The sequence below is a fragment of the Rhinolophus hipposideros genome, assembly GCF_964194185.1.
Source record: "Rhinolophus hipposideros genome assembly, chromosome: 12".
NCBI lineage: Eukaryota > Metazoa > Chordata > Mammalia > Chiroptera > Rhinolophidae > Rhinolophus > Rhinolophus hipposideros.
In genome coordinates, this window is record NC_138058.1 from 24,159,124 (window position 1) to 24,176,841 (window position 17,718).

At 49.1% G+C, this 17,718-nt stretch overlaps 1 protein-coding gene across 2 annotated transcripts in view; it reads right to left on the reverse strand.

The window, feature by feature from the left end:
* Nucleotides 1-750: 750 nt before the first annotated feature.
* Nucleotides 751-17,718, reverse strand: part of TET3 (tet methylcytosine dioxygenase 3) — a 109,972-nt gene continuing 93,004 nt past the window's right edge. For both annotated transcript variants that reach the window (XM_081068187.1, XM_081068188.1), the window contains exons 7-11: nucleotides 17,180-17,330; nucleotides 14,651-14,740; nucleotides 14,025-14,162; nucleotides 9,191-9,527; nucleotides 751-8,520 (exon numbers count right to left, since the gene is read on the reverse strand). In XM_081068187.1, coding sequence (XP_080924313.1) covers nucleotides 6,743-8,520; nucleotides 9,191-9,527; nucleotides 14,025-14,162; nucleotides 14,651-14,740; nucleotides 17,180-17,330 — 2,494 coding nt within the window. In that variant the 3' untranslated portion in view covers nucleotides 751-6,742. The remainder of the gene's footprint in view (nucleotides 8,521-9,190; nucleotides 9,528-14,024; nucleotides 14,163-14,650; nucleotides 14,741-17,179; nucleotides 17,331-17,718) is intronic.

The window sequence follows — 17,718 nt, forward strand, 5'->3', positions numbered from 1 at the left end:
TCTTTATGGACGGTAGGGTTGCTTGTCTTTCTGAGACGCTGAATCGATTTCAGTCAGATATTTCAAGCAGGAACGGACCGTTTCCCCTCCCACGTGCCCGTCTCTCTTGTTCTCCAGGATTCATAGTTCCCTTTTCACCATCACCCACCACCACAATGTGAATTACAAGAGGCAGCCTCAGGCATGGGACCTTATGGAAAACCTCCTTGCCCCAAGGAAAACAGAATCTAGGGCCCCATATTTGGCCCTCCCTACTAGACAAGGGATTCAGGCCATCAGACTGGAGCAGGATTCGGTGATCCTTTAGCAAACATAACATCAGAAGTGGACAGTTTCAAACTAATTAAAACAGATACTATACTTGATCTTAGCCAAAAGGCTGAGAAGCAATAGAAGTGAACAATTTTAATGGGGAGGGAGCACGTGGGGGAGAGAGAGGTTGGTCTCCAAACTGAATGGAAAAAGGGGACAAAGATAAAAGGGAAAGAAAGCAAAAGGAGAAACATAAATGAGACAAAGGCCATCTCTGTTTCCCCTCTTTTAGCCAGCTTTAAAAGCTGATAGCCTTTGAACATTAGTTTTTGCAGGTGGCAGAAGGGGACAAGGACAGTTCTATCACTGCCATTAGTGAGGGCTTCGTGTGTGCATCTACAACCTACAGGGGGAGGATGGGATTATAGCCAACCTTAAATACCCAAACTGGGACTGCGTCAAGGGGGGAAAAGAAGGATCGACACTGAATTTGAGTGCAAAAAATAAATATAAAATTTATTAAAACACCCACAATATTTTAAAGATACCAGGAGTAATACAGTTCACAAACCCAGTTGTTTGTGTAAATTATAATAAAATACAAATCAAAAAAGGATACATACTTGCAATTTCTAGGCACCCTAAATTAAATTTACTGAAACACTGGGGGAGAAGGGAGGGTAAGGAGGGGTAGCTCAGGAGGCAAACCAATAAAGTGGGAGGAAAAATATTAACAAAAAGGTAAAAATTATACAAAATAAAATTATCAGCATAAATTTACTGTACTAAGAATATCTACAGTTTAATAATACACATCCTATTGCCTTGAGACATTGCAAAAATCTACCATTCATCCATCAACCCCAGATAAACTTCATTTCAAGTAGCCACAGTTACAAAGTCAAGACGGAATATTCAAGTATGGTTGTTAAGTTCACCTCCATTGGAAGCCAAGTAACCAAACAGGAATTCAGAGAGAAGAAATAAAACACATCAAAAGCTACAGGGGTTCTAGATTAAGTCTAACGCATTTAAATGCCACAATATGATCTGCCCTTGTTTCTTTTGAAATTGGAGTACATGAAAAAGAAATGACATCACTCCTGTTTTTCTCCTCCTTTTTCCCCCTCAAAAGAAAAAAAAAAGTATTGGAACCAAGAAAATTTGGATGTTCAAATGAGCCAAATAGTATTTTTTAAATCCCCATGTGAATAGTGACAAAGTTATCCCTGAATGACGACGGGTAGTCAAAATGAGAAAAGAGAGCAAATAATACCACTACAAAAAGCATCCCTGATATCAGAATAGAAGCAAACGAGGAAGTAGGCCAAATCACTCACTGATTCTTAGGCAAAAAGCAACGTTAGATCTTGCATTTCTGTGCTGCAGTCTCTGCTCAGGGGAGAAGCCTATTGCTTTGCTGTGTGGGCAACTCTGCGGGAGGAAGGCCTGGGAGCGCGGAGACAGGCGCCTCACAGGTAGAAAAAACTGCACACGTGGGTGGAGGACTATAACCAATGTTGGGGGCACGCACCTCAAAAAGTATTCATTTTGGTCCAGGGTATGTTAAAATTGGCCATGTACTATTGTAGATGCAGCTGGCTAATAAAACTAGGTTTTGAAGGAGTCATTTCAAATGCCAGTAACGATGACTGAAAAAGCTCAATGAGATGGGCATAGGAAATTCACATTTTATTGAAAAGCAAAACTTAAGAAAATGAAAGTCAACCATGCTCCTTCCTTTAGACGTTCTGCCATTTTAACTGCCGAAGAATGAAAAAAATAAAATGACCCCAGATTCTTCAAGGTCAAGTACGTCATCAAATGGACAACCTGCAGGTGTCAGACCCTCACGGAATCTACTTTACCCAAGTTGTCATGATGTCCCATTTTTGAGGTATTTAAAAAAAAAAAAATTACTGTGACAGTGGATGACACAAAATGGAGCTTCCTGTTGAGTTTTTAGAACATCAACTTTTGTGGACCCAAGAAGAAATTTAGAATAGCACCAACTAAAAAACAGCCTCAGTGGCATTGAGTGAGCAAAAACAGCGCCTTCCTTTAGTCTGAATATGAGGGGTTTACCAATGAAGGACAGGGCCACGCCACGGCAAAGGCTGTGGAGCCCAGGAAGGAGCCCTTGCCCACCCTGACCAGTGCCAGGTGAGGAAGGAGATCTGTCTGGGGCACCTTGGCAGGCAAGATGCCTTTGGGACTCTCAGAGACATCTACTTAGCACCCTGCGCTGCAGGAGGAGAACAGGTGTCCTCGGCTATGAGAATGCCTGCCACGTTAAAAGAGGCAGGAGAACCTGACTCCTCTTCCTCAAGAAAAACAAAAAGCTCTTCACCCTTCCTTTCTCAGTAGGCCTGAGATGACAGATGTAAAATGGAGCACCAACCAAACCAGGCAGGCCCACTCCCATTGCAGCCAGGGAGCTAACTGCCTTTGCGACGTGCCTTTCTGTGTTTGGCCACCAAGGGAAGAACAAAAAACAAAACAGAAAAACTGCTCAGAGCAGGTTATAGCACGCGGTAAACAGAGGTCTAAGGAGACAGCACCAAAAGAGGGGAGGGGAAGCCAAGAGAGACTGGAGCCCACCTTGTTTTTGGTTGGTTGTGGTTTCAGAACCTGGATAGCACCTCAGCAGGACAGGGTCAGGGACAGTCACATGGAAACACCATAGCACCATTTTATTTAGACGGTTTCAATTCATAAAAATGCTTCCTAGGCCATAACACACACTTCAGTAACAAAAGGAAAGAGACTGGTTGAGGCACGTCAGGGATGTCATTTTCGTTTTCCACCAGCACTGCCTGGCTTTGAGATCTGGCAAACGTCACTATGTCGAGCTGGATTTCTCTCAGCGAAATCAGGTTACCAACTATTCATCGTCAACTGTCCTCACACACCTATTGCTGTTTCGGTACAAAGCAACTGAACTCTGCTACTTCTTTCTTTTTGCTTCAGCACTTTAAAAATCCCCTGCTCTGCACACTACAGTATCCAAAAGGGGCTGGTGAGAGGACCAAGATGGGGGACAGTATGATCTCTTTCCATGTGCACCACTGTCATCTCAGTGAGAAGATAAAGCAGTACCCACGAAGCTAGCGTGTGGGAAACTCAGGCCCTGCCAGAAAACAAACCAAACAACAACAAAAACAACAACAAAAATCCTCAGGATCCATGAAACACCTTTAGTCAAGATTTCTGATGGTTAGATAATGGTTTCTTGAGCTAGCACCAGTTATTTTGTGAGAACCTGCCACGAAGCGATTTTTACTTTAAAAATCTCTTAGCACAGAACTTTGTAAGCACGTCCCTTGCACCCAAAAGGCAGGGAAAACCAAACCAAACAAGAGGAACCAAATGTTTGCGCTGCACGTGGATGGTATTGGAACAGGGCACACTGGGGAGATGACGATAAGACTCCATTTTCCGTTGCTATAATATTACTCTTAAAACTTGGTCATGCTGTTAGGTTCTTTAGTTGCAATGGCTTTATTTTTCTTCTCATGATAAAAATGTCTGTTAATCATCTTTAGGACTTAAAAAAATGATAGTGCCAGTAAAAAATAAAAATTTGATTTTTCTCTTTAAGAAACCTTCAGCAGCAAGGGGGGATAAAGAGCTGTGCATAGTTACTTTTTAAATATACGTCTAAAGCATGCTAATTTTAATGACTGAGATTTGAGGTAGGTTATACGTGTAGTGTGTACAAATCAGCATGGGCTTGAGCATGGCAACAGCACCATCTAATTTTGGAAACACCATTCTGAGGGGACGGGAACGTCCAATGGAGACTGCCTCTTGGCTCACCTCTCAGCAGCCTGTTCGCTAATCTAGAAATTTATGCACCAAAGGCTGTTTGAGCTGGGGGGACAGACATCACATGCTTTGAGCTTGTACTGGATTCTCTTTTCAGCTAATGGCTTTGCTACCAAAGGGTGACGAGGGGAAGAGTATATTTAACATACATCAGGAAGATTCACACATGCCAAGTATCAGAATCACCTGGGTTACACTCGGGACCTTCCAAACCAACAGCCAACCTGGGGCTTTCCCGGGTCATACAGACGGTCACATTCTCCAAATGTTTCGTAAAATATTGTATTTCTTGCTTAAGATCATTTAAAATGAAGTTTTCAAGGCACCCCCGTATCTACCTAAGCACGGAGTCAAATGAGACCTGCATAAAAGTACTGATGCGATAAGCAAAATAGCATTTAAAGGACCGAACTTTTCCTCAAAACTAGAAAATTAGCATGCTCATTAAAGACTCTGCTTCCTTTAGCTTGTCAAACTGAAGGTCAGAGGTTTTCCTATAAATCTGAGTTCTGAATAATTCTAAATCCTGATAAGCTCTTGGGTATTTATTTCAAAAGCAATAATATTTCATTTTTGTCCTGTAAAATAAATGCAACTTTACAGAATATGGTAAAAGTGAAGGATAGACAAAGCACGTTAAATATTCAGCTACTATTTACAATTTCTCCCACAATTACATGTTAAAACATACTTTTTATTTTTCAAGTTGCTGTTTAAATCTAGGCAAAAGTGCTTAAAAAAATCTTTCACTATTTACAGTTAAAACCAGACCACATAAATGCTCAGGACATTTTACAGCGACTCTCCGCCAGGGCTTCTGGAACAGTTATAGCAAACACCCGGCGGGTCGGTTCTCAGCTCTTACACAAGGCACCTGGAAGCTCAGGAACGTGCCTTTAGCATCGTCATCTGATTGTTAAACTTGTTTTACGAAGACCCACATCTGAATAAAACTGCTCAATAGATATCTGACGTTTATCTCAGGGCTTGGTTGTCATTCACTGCGTGGCCATATTCCCCTCTGCGTGGCCTACGAAGCCTCCCAGCCTCCACATCCACATTGATGTAACTGCGGCTAATACCACCGGGAAAACAACCTCTTTAAGAAGTGTGACTTGCTGTGGATGAATGTTGCTTCCACCTGTCAGGCCCAACCTCTCTCAACATTGTGAAAATTAAGCACCACATTCTCATTTCAAAGAACTGAACAAATGCACCAGTATTTTCAAACAGATGTGTTAAAGTGGAAGGAGAGGGGAGGAAGGAAAGGAGAAACTGACTGAATAGAGAAATGGCACCAATTAGAGAGGAAAATCATAGCTACCTGCTGAAAAAGTTTGACTCTTGCATTTTAAAATTGTTAAGTGGAGGCCCAGTCCCCACATGATAGCATGGAGGGGTGGGCTCGGGTGTGAGGCATGCACCATTCTCCAACGTGAAAATCCAGGAATAAGGAAACATGTGTTAACTGCTGTTACACTGGTGTGCTGAGCTCCCGCAGGACGCGACCTGCCCGAGAGTCAAGGAAGTCCCAGCATAATACTACAGCACCAGGCTCTGCAAGCGCTGCACACAGGGCAACGCTGACTTTTCACAGCTTGGGTTCAACTTCTTGTTTTTAGATACAGTAGCCCTTTTTCGTTATCAGCATGGACTTGGGGGCATTTTTTAGAAAAACTGCCACTAAGACAAATCCCTTCAGCCCAGTATTCACTGGCCTGTCGACTTGGTGGAAAAGGCCCCTAAGAGCCTCTCAACTCCAGCTCCATCACGAGGTGCTGCCTAGGGAACCACGACATCATGTGACTTGATAAATAACGGACAGAGAGGATTCAGTGTGGAGACTAGCAAGCTTGAAGCTGTCTACTTCCAACCTGGTTGCTGGGAAAATCTACATCAGCCTCTCAGGTGTCTGGCCTGGGGTGAATCTGTCCCCCTCCCCGCCGACTCCAAGCGGTGCCTGGCAAATGGACCCCAGATGTCTTTCTACAGATTCTTCCATCCTACCGGAGAGGACAGAAAGAAGCTGTCCTGAGGACTCCGTCCCCTGAAGGGAAGGCGTATCTGTCCGGAGGGATGGACTGGGTGGCTACAATCTGCACCTGGCTCATGAGGGGCGGATGGCTGAGAGAACCACGTCAGCTCCCAAGGGGGCCAGGCTCGCTGGGCCCAGCAAGACGGGCCAGGAACCAGCGCTTCTGGCTTTTCCTGCCCATCCTTTACCATTACTATTGTCGCTTTTTAAAAATCCAATAAATACACATTTTAAATGGAATTTAAAACTACTCCTTTGTGAAAGGACACTATAAACTTTCTTTCCATTATTGTGATATACAAGGATAGAGTTTTTAAAAACAAGAGAAAATAAAAGCCCCCCAAACAAGGGGGGGGAAGCCAATGTGGAGATATAAATATTAAGATCACGAAAAAAATCACCCGACAGCCGTAGCTTCTTCTTCAAAGTGCTGGGGAAGTGGGGGGAAGGGAGGGGCGGGTCAGTTCTGAGGTTTGGACCATAAATACATATATATGCATATCTATATATGTATATATAGATAAAAAGACTTCTGCACCCCCAACCCGCCCCCAGGTGTGAGGGCAAAAGCACCACAGAGGCAGCTCGGGCCGGGCCCGACGCTGAGGTACGCTGGCACCCTGGCACCTAGATCCAGCGGCTGTAGGGACCAGTGACCTTTGTGTAGGCGTAGGAGGACACGGTGACCGCTGAGTCTGTGGGCACAGCCAGCGCCTGCCGGGTGGGGACAATCCCCTTCTTCTCCTTATGTTGGGGCTCGTTGACCACTGCGCCGCCCCACTTACGCTTCTTACCATAGAGCTTGGCCTCCTGCTGGCCCAGGCCCAGCCGGGCGGCCTCTTCCTGCCGCGCCCGTGCCCTCTCCGCCAGCTGCTTCATCTTGGCCTCCCAGAGGGCCAGCCCGTGGTTGGGCTGGTTGAGGTTCTTGTGCTGGTAGAAGACCAGCGAGATGCGGGTGGGGTGGCAGCGGTTGGGTTTCTTGAGGGGCGTGGTGGCATGCAGCTCCCGTCGGGCACACTCGATGAGGATGGAGCCGTGAGCGGGCGCCACGGCCACGCCGCCGATGTTCTCGTCCAGGAAGTTGTGTTCACTGTCTGACCACAGCTCTTCTTCCTCCTCGTCCACGGAGCCCTTCTCCTCCTTCACTGCCCCCTTGTTGGGGGGCTCCTCAGCCATCCCTTCCTCCAGGCTGAAGGGATCCCACAGCTTCTCCTCGGTCTTCAGGGCCCCAAACAGCTTCTCGCTGGAGCCCAGGGGCATGCTGAAGGACTGCCAGGCTTTGTCCAGCTGGCTGGCCCCCGGGGTTGGAATCCGTCCCTCCTCCCCTTTCAGGGGGCTCCACAACTTGTCTTGGAACCCAGGAGCACCTTTCAGGGCAGAGGTGAAATCCCCTGCCCCCACCCCCCACGGCTTCTCAGTCAGGCTGGGCCCAGCCAAGGCCGAGGTGTTGTTTCCAAACTTGCAGGGGCTCCACGGTTTGCCTCGCAACCGTCCTCCCGGCTGGGCAGCTGACTGCTGCCCGTCACCAGGGAACAGCCCCCACTGGCCATCTGGGAAGTGGGAAGGGGTCAGGCAGCCAGCCCCAAAAGAACCGAGCTTATCGGGGATGATGGCAGGGCTTTCCCCTGGAGGGAACACACCCCAGCTGCTACCCACACTGTTAGTCCTCTTGGGGGACATGCTTGAGCCTCCTGAGTACTGTCCCCATAGGTGATTGGGTCCCCCATTCTGAGATGCCTCGGGCAAAGGCATTTTGCCCATCTTACCAGGGTCTCTGGGTATGGATTCGGCCTGGACCAGTGGGTCTACTGGCTCTTGTTTGATGGACCTGTTGTAGCAGTTGGAGCTCTGTGCAAAGGGAGAGGGGTCCCTGGACACTGGGTGGATCTGGGGGGCCTTGGGGAGCAGATACTCCTTGGGGCCCGGATAAGCAGGCTGCTGGTGGTGAGGAGTGGGGTGGTGGGTATCTGTGGGAACAGCCTGGCCAGGCAGCTCGGCAAACTCAGCACCACCGTAGGCTGGGCTCAGGCTGTTGTGCAGAGCGTGGAGGTCTGGCTTCTTCTCGAAACTGCCAGTGCTGCCAGTGTGCCCCCAGGCGCCAGGCCCCAGGAACTGAGAGGGGAAGACAGGGTTGCTGGATGGAAAGCCATAGTAGCTGAATGATGGAAGAGCGAACTTGGAGTGGAAGCCATTGACAGAGGTCAGGCTGGGCTGTGCATAGTAGGAGTGGTAAGAGTACACGCTATTCATGCTGTACGGGTCCGACGGCCGGCAGTTGCCCAACACCGAGTAGCTCTCCACCACTGCGTTGCTGCCGTACTTGAAGGAGCTGAAGTGGTTCTGCGGTTCCACCTTGAGGGAGGGCTTCAGGCTCTGCTGGGACAACCCGCCCTTCAGAGATAGGCCTGGGGAGAACAGGAGGCAAAACGGAGAAGGAGCAGGGAGAAGCACAGCTGGCCAAGGCCCCGGGCAGGACTGGGGACAGAGCCTCCCTCTCCCCCTCAGAAGCTTCCTGTGTAAGACATGCACAACAAGCGAGGCTGGACTCGCTCTGGGCACAGCCTCCCACACCTGCTGAAGCCCTGGGAGAAGTGGCTCACACAGCCCACGGCCCGTGTCATGCCTCCTCCCCACCCTCGTGAACGGCACAAGTCCTCCCGGAAGCACTCTCCTCGTGCTGGCCAGGGCAGGGCCACGGGCCAGGAGCAGGGCGAGCCGGCCCACTCTGCCACCCCCCTGCAGCGCACGTGCCTAACGCTGTGGCACCCTCTGCAGACTCTCAGAGAAGTGGGCAAGCTGGAGGGGTAACCCAGCTCCTCTTGGGAAGGTAAGACGACCTCCTTGCCTTTGCTCCCCAGGTGCCTCCTACTAGGTTTGGTGTCCTGGGGCTGCTGCAGCTATTACACTGACGGACAGAATTAAGGTAATGGGATGGTCCAGATGGCTGAGAGGGGCCCCAGGACTTTTCCGCCTGGAGTTCTATCTCGAGGCAGGAAGGAGGCAGTGAGAGAGTCGTCCAGGGCCCCCACCCAACAGCACCAATGCCACCCTGGTGGGCGCCCGCGCCCCACACACCTGGGTCAGTGGAGATGCCAGCCAGCTCCAGGGCCTCCTGCTTGATCTTCTCTGGGGTGCTCAGCTTCTCCTTCTGAATCTTCTTCTTCTCGGCTGCCGCCTTCCTGGCTTCCAGCTGCCGCTGGCGGCAGGACTTGGCGGGTTCTGGCAGGCGCCGGACCTCGCGGGGGAAGGCGGTGAGCACCTGGATGGCCCCGCTGCCCACCTTGGCATTCTGGTTCTCTTCACTGCCAAACTCATCCGTGGTGGCCATCTTGTACAGGGGGAGCACGTGCAGCTGCTCGTCCTCGGGAATCTTGCCCACGCAGCGATTGTCTTCCTTGGTCAGGGTACAGACCTGCCCCAGAAGAGAGAGGGAGGGACGGGCATGGGGTTGGGGGAGCCCAGTGCGGGGAGGAGGAGCTGAGCATCCCTCACAGGCGACCCCTTCTCCACGCAGCCCCAACACGAGCCGTCGGCTTGGTCCCTCTGCTCCCTATTACTTAAGAGTGTCTAGACAGCACGTCCACCTTGGTTCAGAGACTAACAGTATCAGCAACCTTTAGTCCGCTCGGCAGCTTTCAAAGCACATCCATTCACACTATCGCATGTGATCTTAATAAGGCTGAGAGGGGATAAGACGACTGGCCCAGGCCACAGCGCTGACCAGGCGCTGGGTCAGGGCTGGGAGGCCCCCCAGCCCAGCATTACTGCCACGGCCCTAACTCACCCAGCAGAGCCTCAGAACGCCCACCAGTACCCTTTCTGCCGGAACACTCGGCCTCCTTTGGCTCTTAAAATACTTTTCCTTTATATTAAAAACTGCATGTGCTGGTTGTAGAAAATTTAGGTCAGCGAAAAGGAAATAAAGATTACCTCCATAATGCTACCACTCAGAAATAATCACTGTAAACATTTTGGTCAATGACACATGTACAGACTCACTTTTTGGTAATTAAATAGGATCATATTCTGCATGCAGTTTTAGAATAACTTCATTTTTTAAAATGTAGTACATTTTCTTATGCATTCAATATTTGCCTTCAATATGATTTAAGAGCTGATTCTACTGTATCAATGCATTAACTTATTTAACTAACATCTACATCTCATTACTACGTAAACTTATTTCCAATTTTTCCCTGTCATAAACAATACTTACATCCTTTTGGCTAAATTGTTGAAGATGCTTCATTCCTTAGGATAAACACTGTGAAACAGAGCAGCCACATATTGCTAAACTACCTTCCAAAATGATTATTGTCAGTGTTTCACTCCGATTGGCAGAAAGTGAGTTTTAATTTTCCTATACTTTTGCCAATAATTTTGCCATCAATTTCTTTAAAACTTTTTGCTCATTATCAAAAAATTTATCTCGTTGGTTTTCATGTCTCTGATTACTAACGAAGTTTGATTTTTTTCCCCTCAAGTTTACTCTCCACTCTTGTATTGACTATTTTCTTATTTTGTGTATTCTTGATACTCTGGCATTTGGGGCCTTGCTTCTAGTGGGACTGCCTCTCCCAGGGCTAGCTAATTACTAGAGATAGCAAATGATTCATTGCCCTGTGAGCACACCTTTGATATACAAACTAACCAATCCAGGGCCCACCCCCACAATCATCCTCTTTATCAAACTCTCACACCAAGATTCCCACTGCCCTAAATCACCCCAGGGCCAGGTATGGACAAGTAGGGACCACTCCTATTGCCCAGAGCCCACAGATATTATTCGAACTATCCAATTCTAAGCTTACTCAGTTTACCTACCCTGCCTCACCCATTCCTTCCCATGAAATCCCCCAATAAAGGCTCTGGGCCATGCTCTCCCCTCACTCCTGCCTCCTGACCAACCCTGGGGCTTCCTTATGTGGCTTGCTGCGCCTGTTTCTAGAGCTCTGTGAATATAAACTTCTTCCTTCAGGACAATCATTTCTGAGTCTTCCCATCTTATCCTACCTGATTAAAAAAAAAAGAGTCCTGGGTATATTTTAACACAACTCTCTGACGGTCTTCCTTTTTTTGTGAGTTTTATGCCTTTTGCTCATTTTTATACTAGATTATTCATTTGTTATCATTTATATAATCTTTGTATCATTCTCTTTGTCACTTATTACAAATAAAGTTTTCCTGTTTGTATTGGCTTTTCAATTTTGATTATGGTGTTTTATTACTGAATGTTTTTATGGAGTCAACCGTATTCATACTTTCATCTATAGTTTCGCCTTTGGTGTCAGGCGCTACCAAGTGTATTTCTTTCCAGAGTTTGTGTGGGTCTTCCGACTTACTCTGCTCTGACCAGACCCCTGTATACTTTCTGCATCCTACCATTCTCTAAAACTCAGTGTCATTAAACAACAGAGAGAAATAAAAGGCAAAAGATGAGAGACAACACAAGCTGTTTCTCTCTCCCTGACATACAGAGATACCTCAAAAACGTCAACAGATATGGCTAAAAAAATAACAGTAATAAGGACACAAATAGGATAGTCACAAAGATGACATTAACATGAGCCAAAAAAAAAAAAAAAAAGAAAAACAGGAAAAGATATTCAACCTCTCTAGTAATAAAAGAAACAAATTAAAATGAGGTCCTACGTTTGCCACTCAGGCAGGTAAAGACTAAAAAGGTTGACAAGACACTGTGTTGCCAAGTAAGCCAGAAAATAAACATGCTAAGCCTGAAATTGTCCTCAGCCTAGAACCTCAAGGAGAGTACACACCACTGCACAGGTGTGTGAGCGTGGCCCCTCCCTGTGGTTTACAGAGGGCCACGTCTGGAAGTACTAACTGTTCAACCAGAGGGGAATGGTCAAATAAATCCTACATACAGCCTTAGAACATGAAGTAAACCTACAGCCACGGACACAGAAAGCTGCCCACCATGTATCCTTGAGTTAAGAACGGCAGGTCATGGAACAGCATGTACACAAATGTGATCTCATTTGTGTGAAGCTTATATACCTGAACATGCACACACACGCATCTACGCAGGTGTCTAAACAGATGGTCATCAGAACGCTAACACTGGTTATCTCCATGAGATTTCAGGCGATTTTTACTTTATTTATTTCTACTTTCTTATATTATTTTAAACATTTTTACGAAGAATACTTGTTAATTAGTAAAAAAATACTGTTCATTTTGGAAAAAATTGACTTTTTTTCTCTTCAAACTCTAGAAGCTCTGGGATCCAAATAACCTCCGTGTGCTTCTATCTCCTGGTGTCCCGTCCTCCTTCTCTGCCTCTCTCCTAGTCCCGGAGGGCCGCCCTTTCGCTCTATTTCAGCTAGAAACCCTCACAACACAGTGTAGGCAGGAGCCTGCCCCATCTTGCTTCTCAGCCTTGGACATGGAGACATGAAACCCTAGGGTTGGGCCAGCAGTCTCCATGGGGACACAAGCTACACCACACTCTGGGAGCCCCCTTTTAGATGAATTTGTGCCAGTGTCCCTGCCTCTTCCACAGCCCCCCGGGAGCCCTGGCTGCCCAGGACCCAGGTAGAAAGCAGAGGAGAGAGCTGGCCTCACGCCTTCAAGGGTGTCCCCACCCAAGCACGAACCTCCTGTCTTCTCCATCTACACTCTCTCTCTGGGTGACCACCTCCAGCCTCATGGCTCTAACCACGAACTACATGCTCTCCAGTCCCCAGTCCATTTTTCCAGACCCTCCCTCTCCCTTCCCTTTCCACACCGCCACCTGGCCATCTAGCAGGCATCTCAAAACAGAAGTCTTGATTTTTAACCCCAACCTGGTCCTCCCCCATTATCTTACATCTCAGTAAATAACACCAACACTTGCCCAGTTGCTCAAGCAAAAAACCTTAGAGTGGTTCTCAAGTCTTCCCTCTTTTTCATCCTACATCCCGTCCATCAGCAAATATTCTCAGCTGTACTTGCAAACTCATTCAAAATCTGTCCAATTACCCCCCAGCCCCCACCCTCATTCCTGCCCAAGCCGTGCCGGCTCTGGCCTGGACAACTGTCTCAGCCTCCTACCTGGCCGCCTTCCTCTGATTCTCTCCCACCCTCCCTTACCCCCACGTCACATACTTTATTCTCCATCTGCAGAAGGAGGGAGCATGTCTAACTTTATAAATGAGATCTTACCATTCCCAGCTGAAGAACCCTCCCAGGATGTGCCATCACCATTACAACACAACCCACAGCCCTGCCCGGCCTCCTGGGCTCCCTTCGACCTGGTCCCCGCCCGCCCCTCTAACTCCCATTCCCGAGCCTCTGCCTGTGCTGGTCCTTCTGCCTGGCGTACTCCACCCCCAGACGAGCAGTCCCTTATCTCACTTCATTCACGTCTCAGCTCAGGGGCCCTCCTCGGAGAAGCAGCCTCTCTGACCACTAGGTTAAATATTTCATCTGAAATATCTCCTATCACTTCATCCCTTACCCTCCTTCGTCTTTTCCTCCCAGCCTTCCCTGTGTATCCCACAGGATATCACACACTCGGGCAGACCTTTGTCCATTTTATCCCTCGGCATCTAGAGCCGTACCTGGGCACAGCAAACATTTTCTCAATGAATGAATCGAGAGATCGTTTGGGTTTCAATCCAAGTGTTCACAGAGACCTGGAGCTGTGCTTTAGATAACTGGGGGCTCCAGGTGCCCAAGGGGCTGCTACATCCACCTCAGCACAGAAACAAGGCCAGGCCTGTGCACGCATCTGGCGAGTTTTCTCAGAGAGGCGGGCAGGAGTGGACAGGATGGAGGGCAGTCCCCGATGCTGAGAATCTGTCTCTTGGTCCCTCCCTATTCGAGCCCGCCTGACTGCACAGACCCGTTGGCCCCCTCCCAGGATGGTCCCGTGGGCGGGGCTGTGACAGGACATAGGCGTCCTTACCACTGTACAGCCGTTGTAGAGGTTATGCTGGTCCTTGTGGGCGTGGGCACAGAAGTCCATGCAGGCCGTGACCCCCGAGAAGGGCCGCCCTTCCTTCAGCCCCAGGCGGCAGTCGATCGCTATTTCCTCATTGGTCACCTGTGTGGATGGCCAAGGAGAGTTGCTCACATGGCCTGAGGTGAGTGGCCCTGATTCTGCACCTGGGGGGAGGCCAGGTCTTGGAGGAGGGAAGTTAAGGATTACCGGTGCCTTGCCTTTGGGCCAGAGGAGGGAGGTTTTCTGGCTGAGGCGCCTGTAGGAACCAGTTCCTCCTGGGTTATCTCAGGTCCCCCTAGCCTCAGCTGGGAGAGGCAAGGCTGGCAAGGGACAGGCACTCAAGCCTCGGCAGTAGGAACCAGACCAGAGGCGGTGGCCGGGAATGCAGACCAGGGATGGAGGAGAGGTGGTCTGGGGCGCAGTCAGCGGCATGGTGTGAAAAATGAATCTTATCAAAGAACTGCATCACTGCTCCATCTCTGGCTGGGCTTAAGGAGCACAGAGGAGCCCACTCCCCGATTCCCTACTTCAGGGAGCCTGGAGAGGGATGGGGATGACATGTGGGTAGAGAATGGCCCAGGAGCTAGTACCTGGTTCTGGTAAGCCTGGGGGGCCAGCCGCTTGTACAGGGGTGCAACTTCGGTAGCCAGGTCCTGAAAACTCTTTCGGAGCACTTCTTCCTGTGGAGAGAGGAGCAGTCACATATCCAGAGCAGCCTGCCTGGCAAAATGAACACTGGACATCAGCCACCACTCCAGAACCATCGCCATTCCAGAACTACCTGCCATTGGGAAGGTAGAAAGTAAGGTACCACCAGGTAGTTTTCACTGTGTTTCACTGTAGTTCACCCTTTGTGAGGGGTATGGTACCGTGTCTGTTGGAAAATTGGAGACACTGAAGCTCACCAGGAAAAGCCACTGCCTGAAGGCCCAGTCATCCCAACTGCCAAGCGACTGCTCTTCTAGGCTCTCTCCCAGTGACGCTCAGCACATAAAAACAGTTCTTGCTTTCGAGTCCTCCACACTCTGGGTTAGAGGTGCGGTATGGTAGCATGTAAAAGCATGAGCAATGAATGAGGATCCTTCTTCCCATGTTACAAACAGGTAAATAAAGGCTGAGATGGGTGATCAAGGTCTATGCTAGGAATTCCATAGCCAGCCAGGCCCACAGCCTGTCCTGAGCCAGGTAGACAGATTTCAAAGCTTTGTTCTCTACACACACCATCTCATGTGTTTCAAAGCCACGTGTGGCTATTGAAATATAAATTAATTCTAATTAAAATCAAATACAATTAAAATCTAGTCCCTCTACTGCACTAGCCACATTTCAAATGCCCAGTAGCTCCATGAGGCTCCTGCTCTGGACAGCAGAGAACATTCCCATCATCACAGAAAGTTCCAATGGACAGTGCTGCCCTAGACGAAGCAGCAGCCACCCCAACTACACTTGGTGCAAAGTTTCAGGTGTCCACAGCCGAACTCTGGTCCTCTGAGGGTAGCGAGAAGGACTGGAAGCTCCTAGCAGGCCTTGAAGAGTTTTCGGAGAAGAAAGCAGGAGAAAGCGGAGAGAGAAAAAGAACCAACTTCACAGAATTAGAAATGGAAGAATGAGACCAATGGCTCAGCTGTCCATTGAATGGGGCTGGCAGAGTTGCCAGTCACCCGACGGCACCTCTCAGGCTGCCATCCAGATGCTGCCACCAGCACAGTATGGAGGTGAGCTCGTGAACTCTGGGAAAACAGGCCTGGGCTGAAACCCTGACTTCGCCATTACTGCCATAAGGCCCTGGGCAAGTCATATGCCTCACCTGGAAAGTGAAGGGTAATGGTGCCGAGGTCATCAGGGTGTCGTGAAATTAACTGAGAGGTCCTGGGCAGAGCACCCAGCACTTAGTAAGCATACAGGGAACGGCAGCTGATGGAACGGGAAATACCAGTGAGAAATTAAATCAACACATTTTCATTCCTAGTTTCTGCATTCACCTCTTTGGGGCTCCTGCACTCATTGAAGCAAATGCATTTGCTGCTTCTGGGGAGGGTGGATGCTGTCGTAAATAAAAGTCTAGCGTCAAATCAAACCGTTAGACTAGTTCACGCAACAGTCTAAAGCTAGGCTTTGCGGATAAAAAGCGTTCTAAATGTGAATATGCTTCCTTTGACTTATGAATAGCAAAGCTTGGAAATCTGAACTAGAAGTTTCTATGTGGTATAGAACAAATGTGCCCCAGGGCAGTCGCTGCCCCAGGGAAAAGGGGGAATCTCTTCTGGTTCGAGGAGCTTTGGGAGGTAGGGGCTGGCATCGAGATGTTGCCTGGGTTCCAGCAGAGGGACCTCATAGGAGCTCAGGCAGGAGGGAGGCATGGAGGCTAGAGGGAAAGTGACAGAGAGCCCAGCTAGGCCTGAGCCTTCTTTGCATTTGGAACCTCTCAAGATGGCCTTCACCACGCAGACAGCAGAGGGGAGGTGGCAGAGGGGGAGGTGAGCTAACCTGATGCTTCTGGTACCTACAGCCTGAGTGGAGCCAACAGTGAAAACCAGAAGTCCCTGTCCTGTTGTCAATGGGCTGAGAAGGAGGCCAGGCCTCTGGTGAGGAGACTGCAGAGGAAGTCTCAGGCCTACAGGCCTTGCCACGTGAACGCCAGCCCAGTGCCTAAGGACTAGGCCAGGCCCCCAGGGAGGAGACTACCGGACAACTGCACAGAGAGGCCTGCCCAGCAGCCAGACAGAATGAGGGACGCCTTGGAAAGCCCAGCGCTGGCCCAGAGAATGGCCCAGGACCACAGGCCTCTTCCTGCTACGCCTCCCAGAAAGATGTCTTGGGAAGAATGGAGGAAAGAAATTACCCTTTTAAAGGGTCAAATTCTGATAAGGAATTCGAATATTTACCTTAAAGAGACTGTTTTAAACTGGAAGAGTCTGACGCATCTGTAATTGGTAAGCCTAATTTTTCACTCATTGCATCTCTTCACACATTATTTCACAGCAAGGTAAGCACAGAAAGCAACTTCCGTTTTCTGTACATCTGAGTCATGTTAAGCTCACCTCCCAGCTGGACAATGAAAGAAAGCAGGTGGGATGGGGCGAGTGGGAGGGTCTGGCAGCTCCGTGAGAGCTCCTCACCTCTTTGGGGTTGTCCCCGGCAAGGCGGAACTTTCGAGGCGTCTTGCTCCGAGCATATTTGCAGCCGTTGAAGTACATGCTCCAGGAACAACCAAAGGAGAAGGAGGCACCGCAGGTGTTGGGGTCTTTGCCTTGGCAAGCGCAGGTCCGGCTGCAACACACACCACGTGTTAGGCGCACACTACACTTGTCTGTTCTGGAATCTTTCCTCCTCCCTCAGGGCGAAGTCCTGCTGAGGCCTGGCATCCACTGGCTTCCCAGTGACAAGGACCACATCCTTCCCCACCCTCAACGCCTCTCCTGTTTCCTTGAGTAGAGAGCCAGCTCTGAGCACCCCATTCTGTTCCCACTCCTGGGCCTGGAGGTCTGAGTCTGTTGTTTGGGAAGTGCACGTGGGTTGTTAAAGTGGGAAGAATCTCGTCAAAAAAAAAAACACAGGAAGTTTTATATTTTGCCTTAACTCTAATATCTTGACCAGCTCCAACACAGACCACACAGACAAGGGAATGAAGTGAAACACGGGGTCTGAACACACCTGC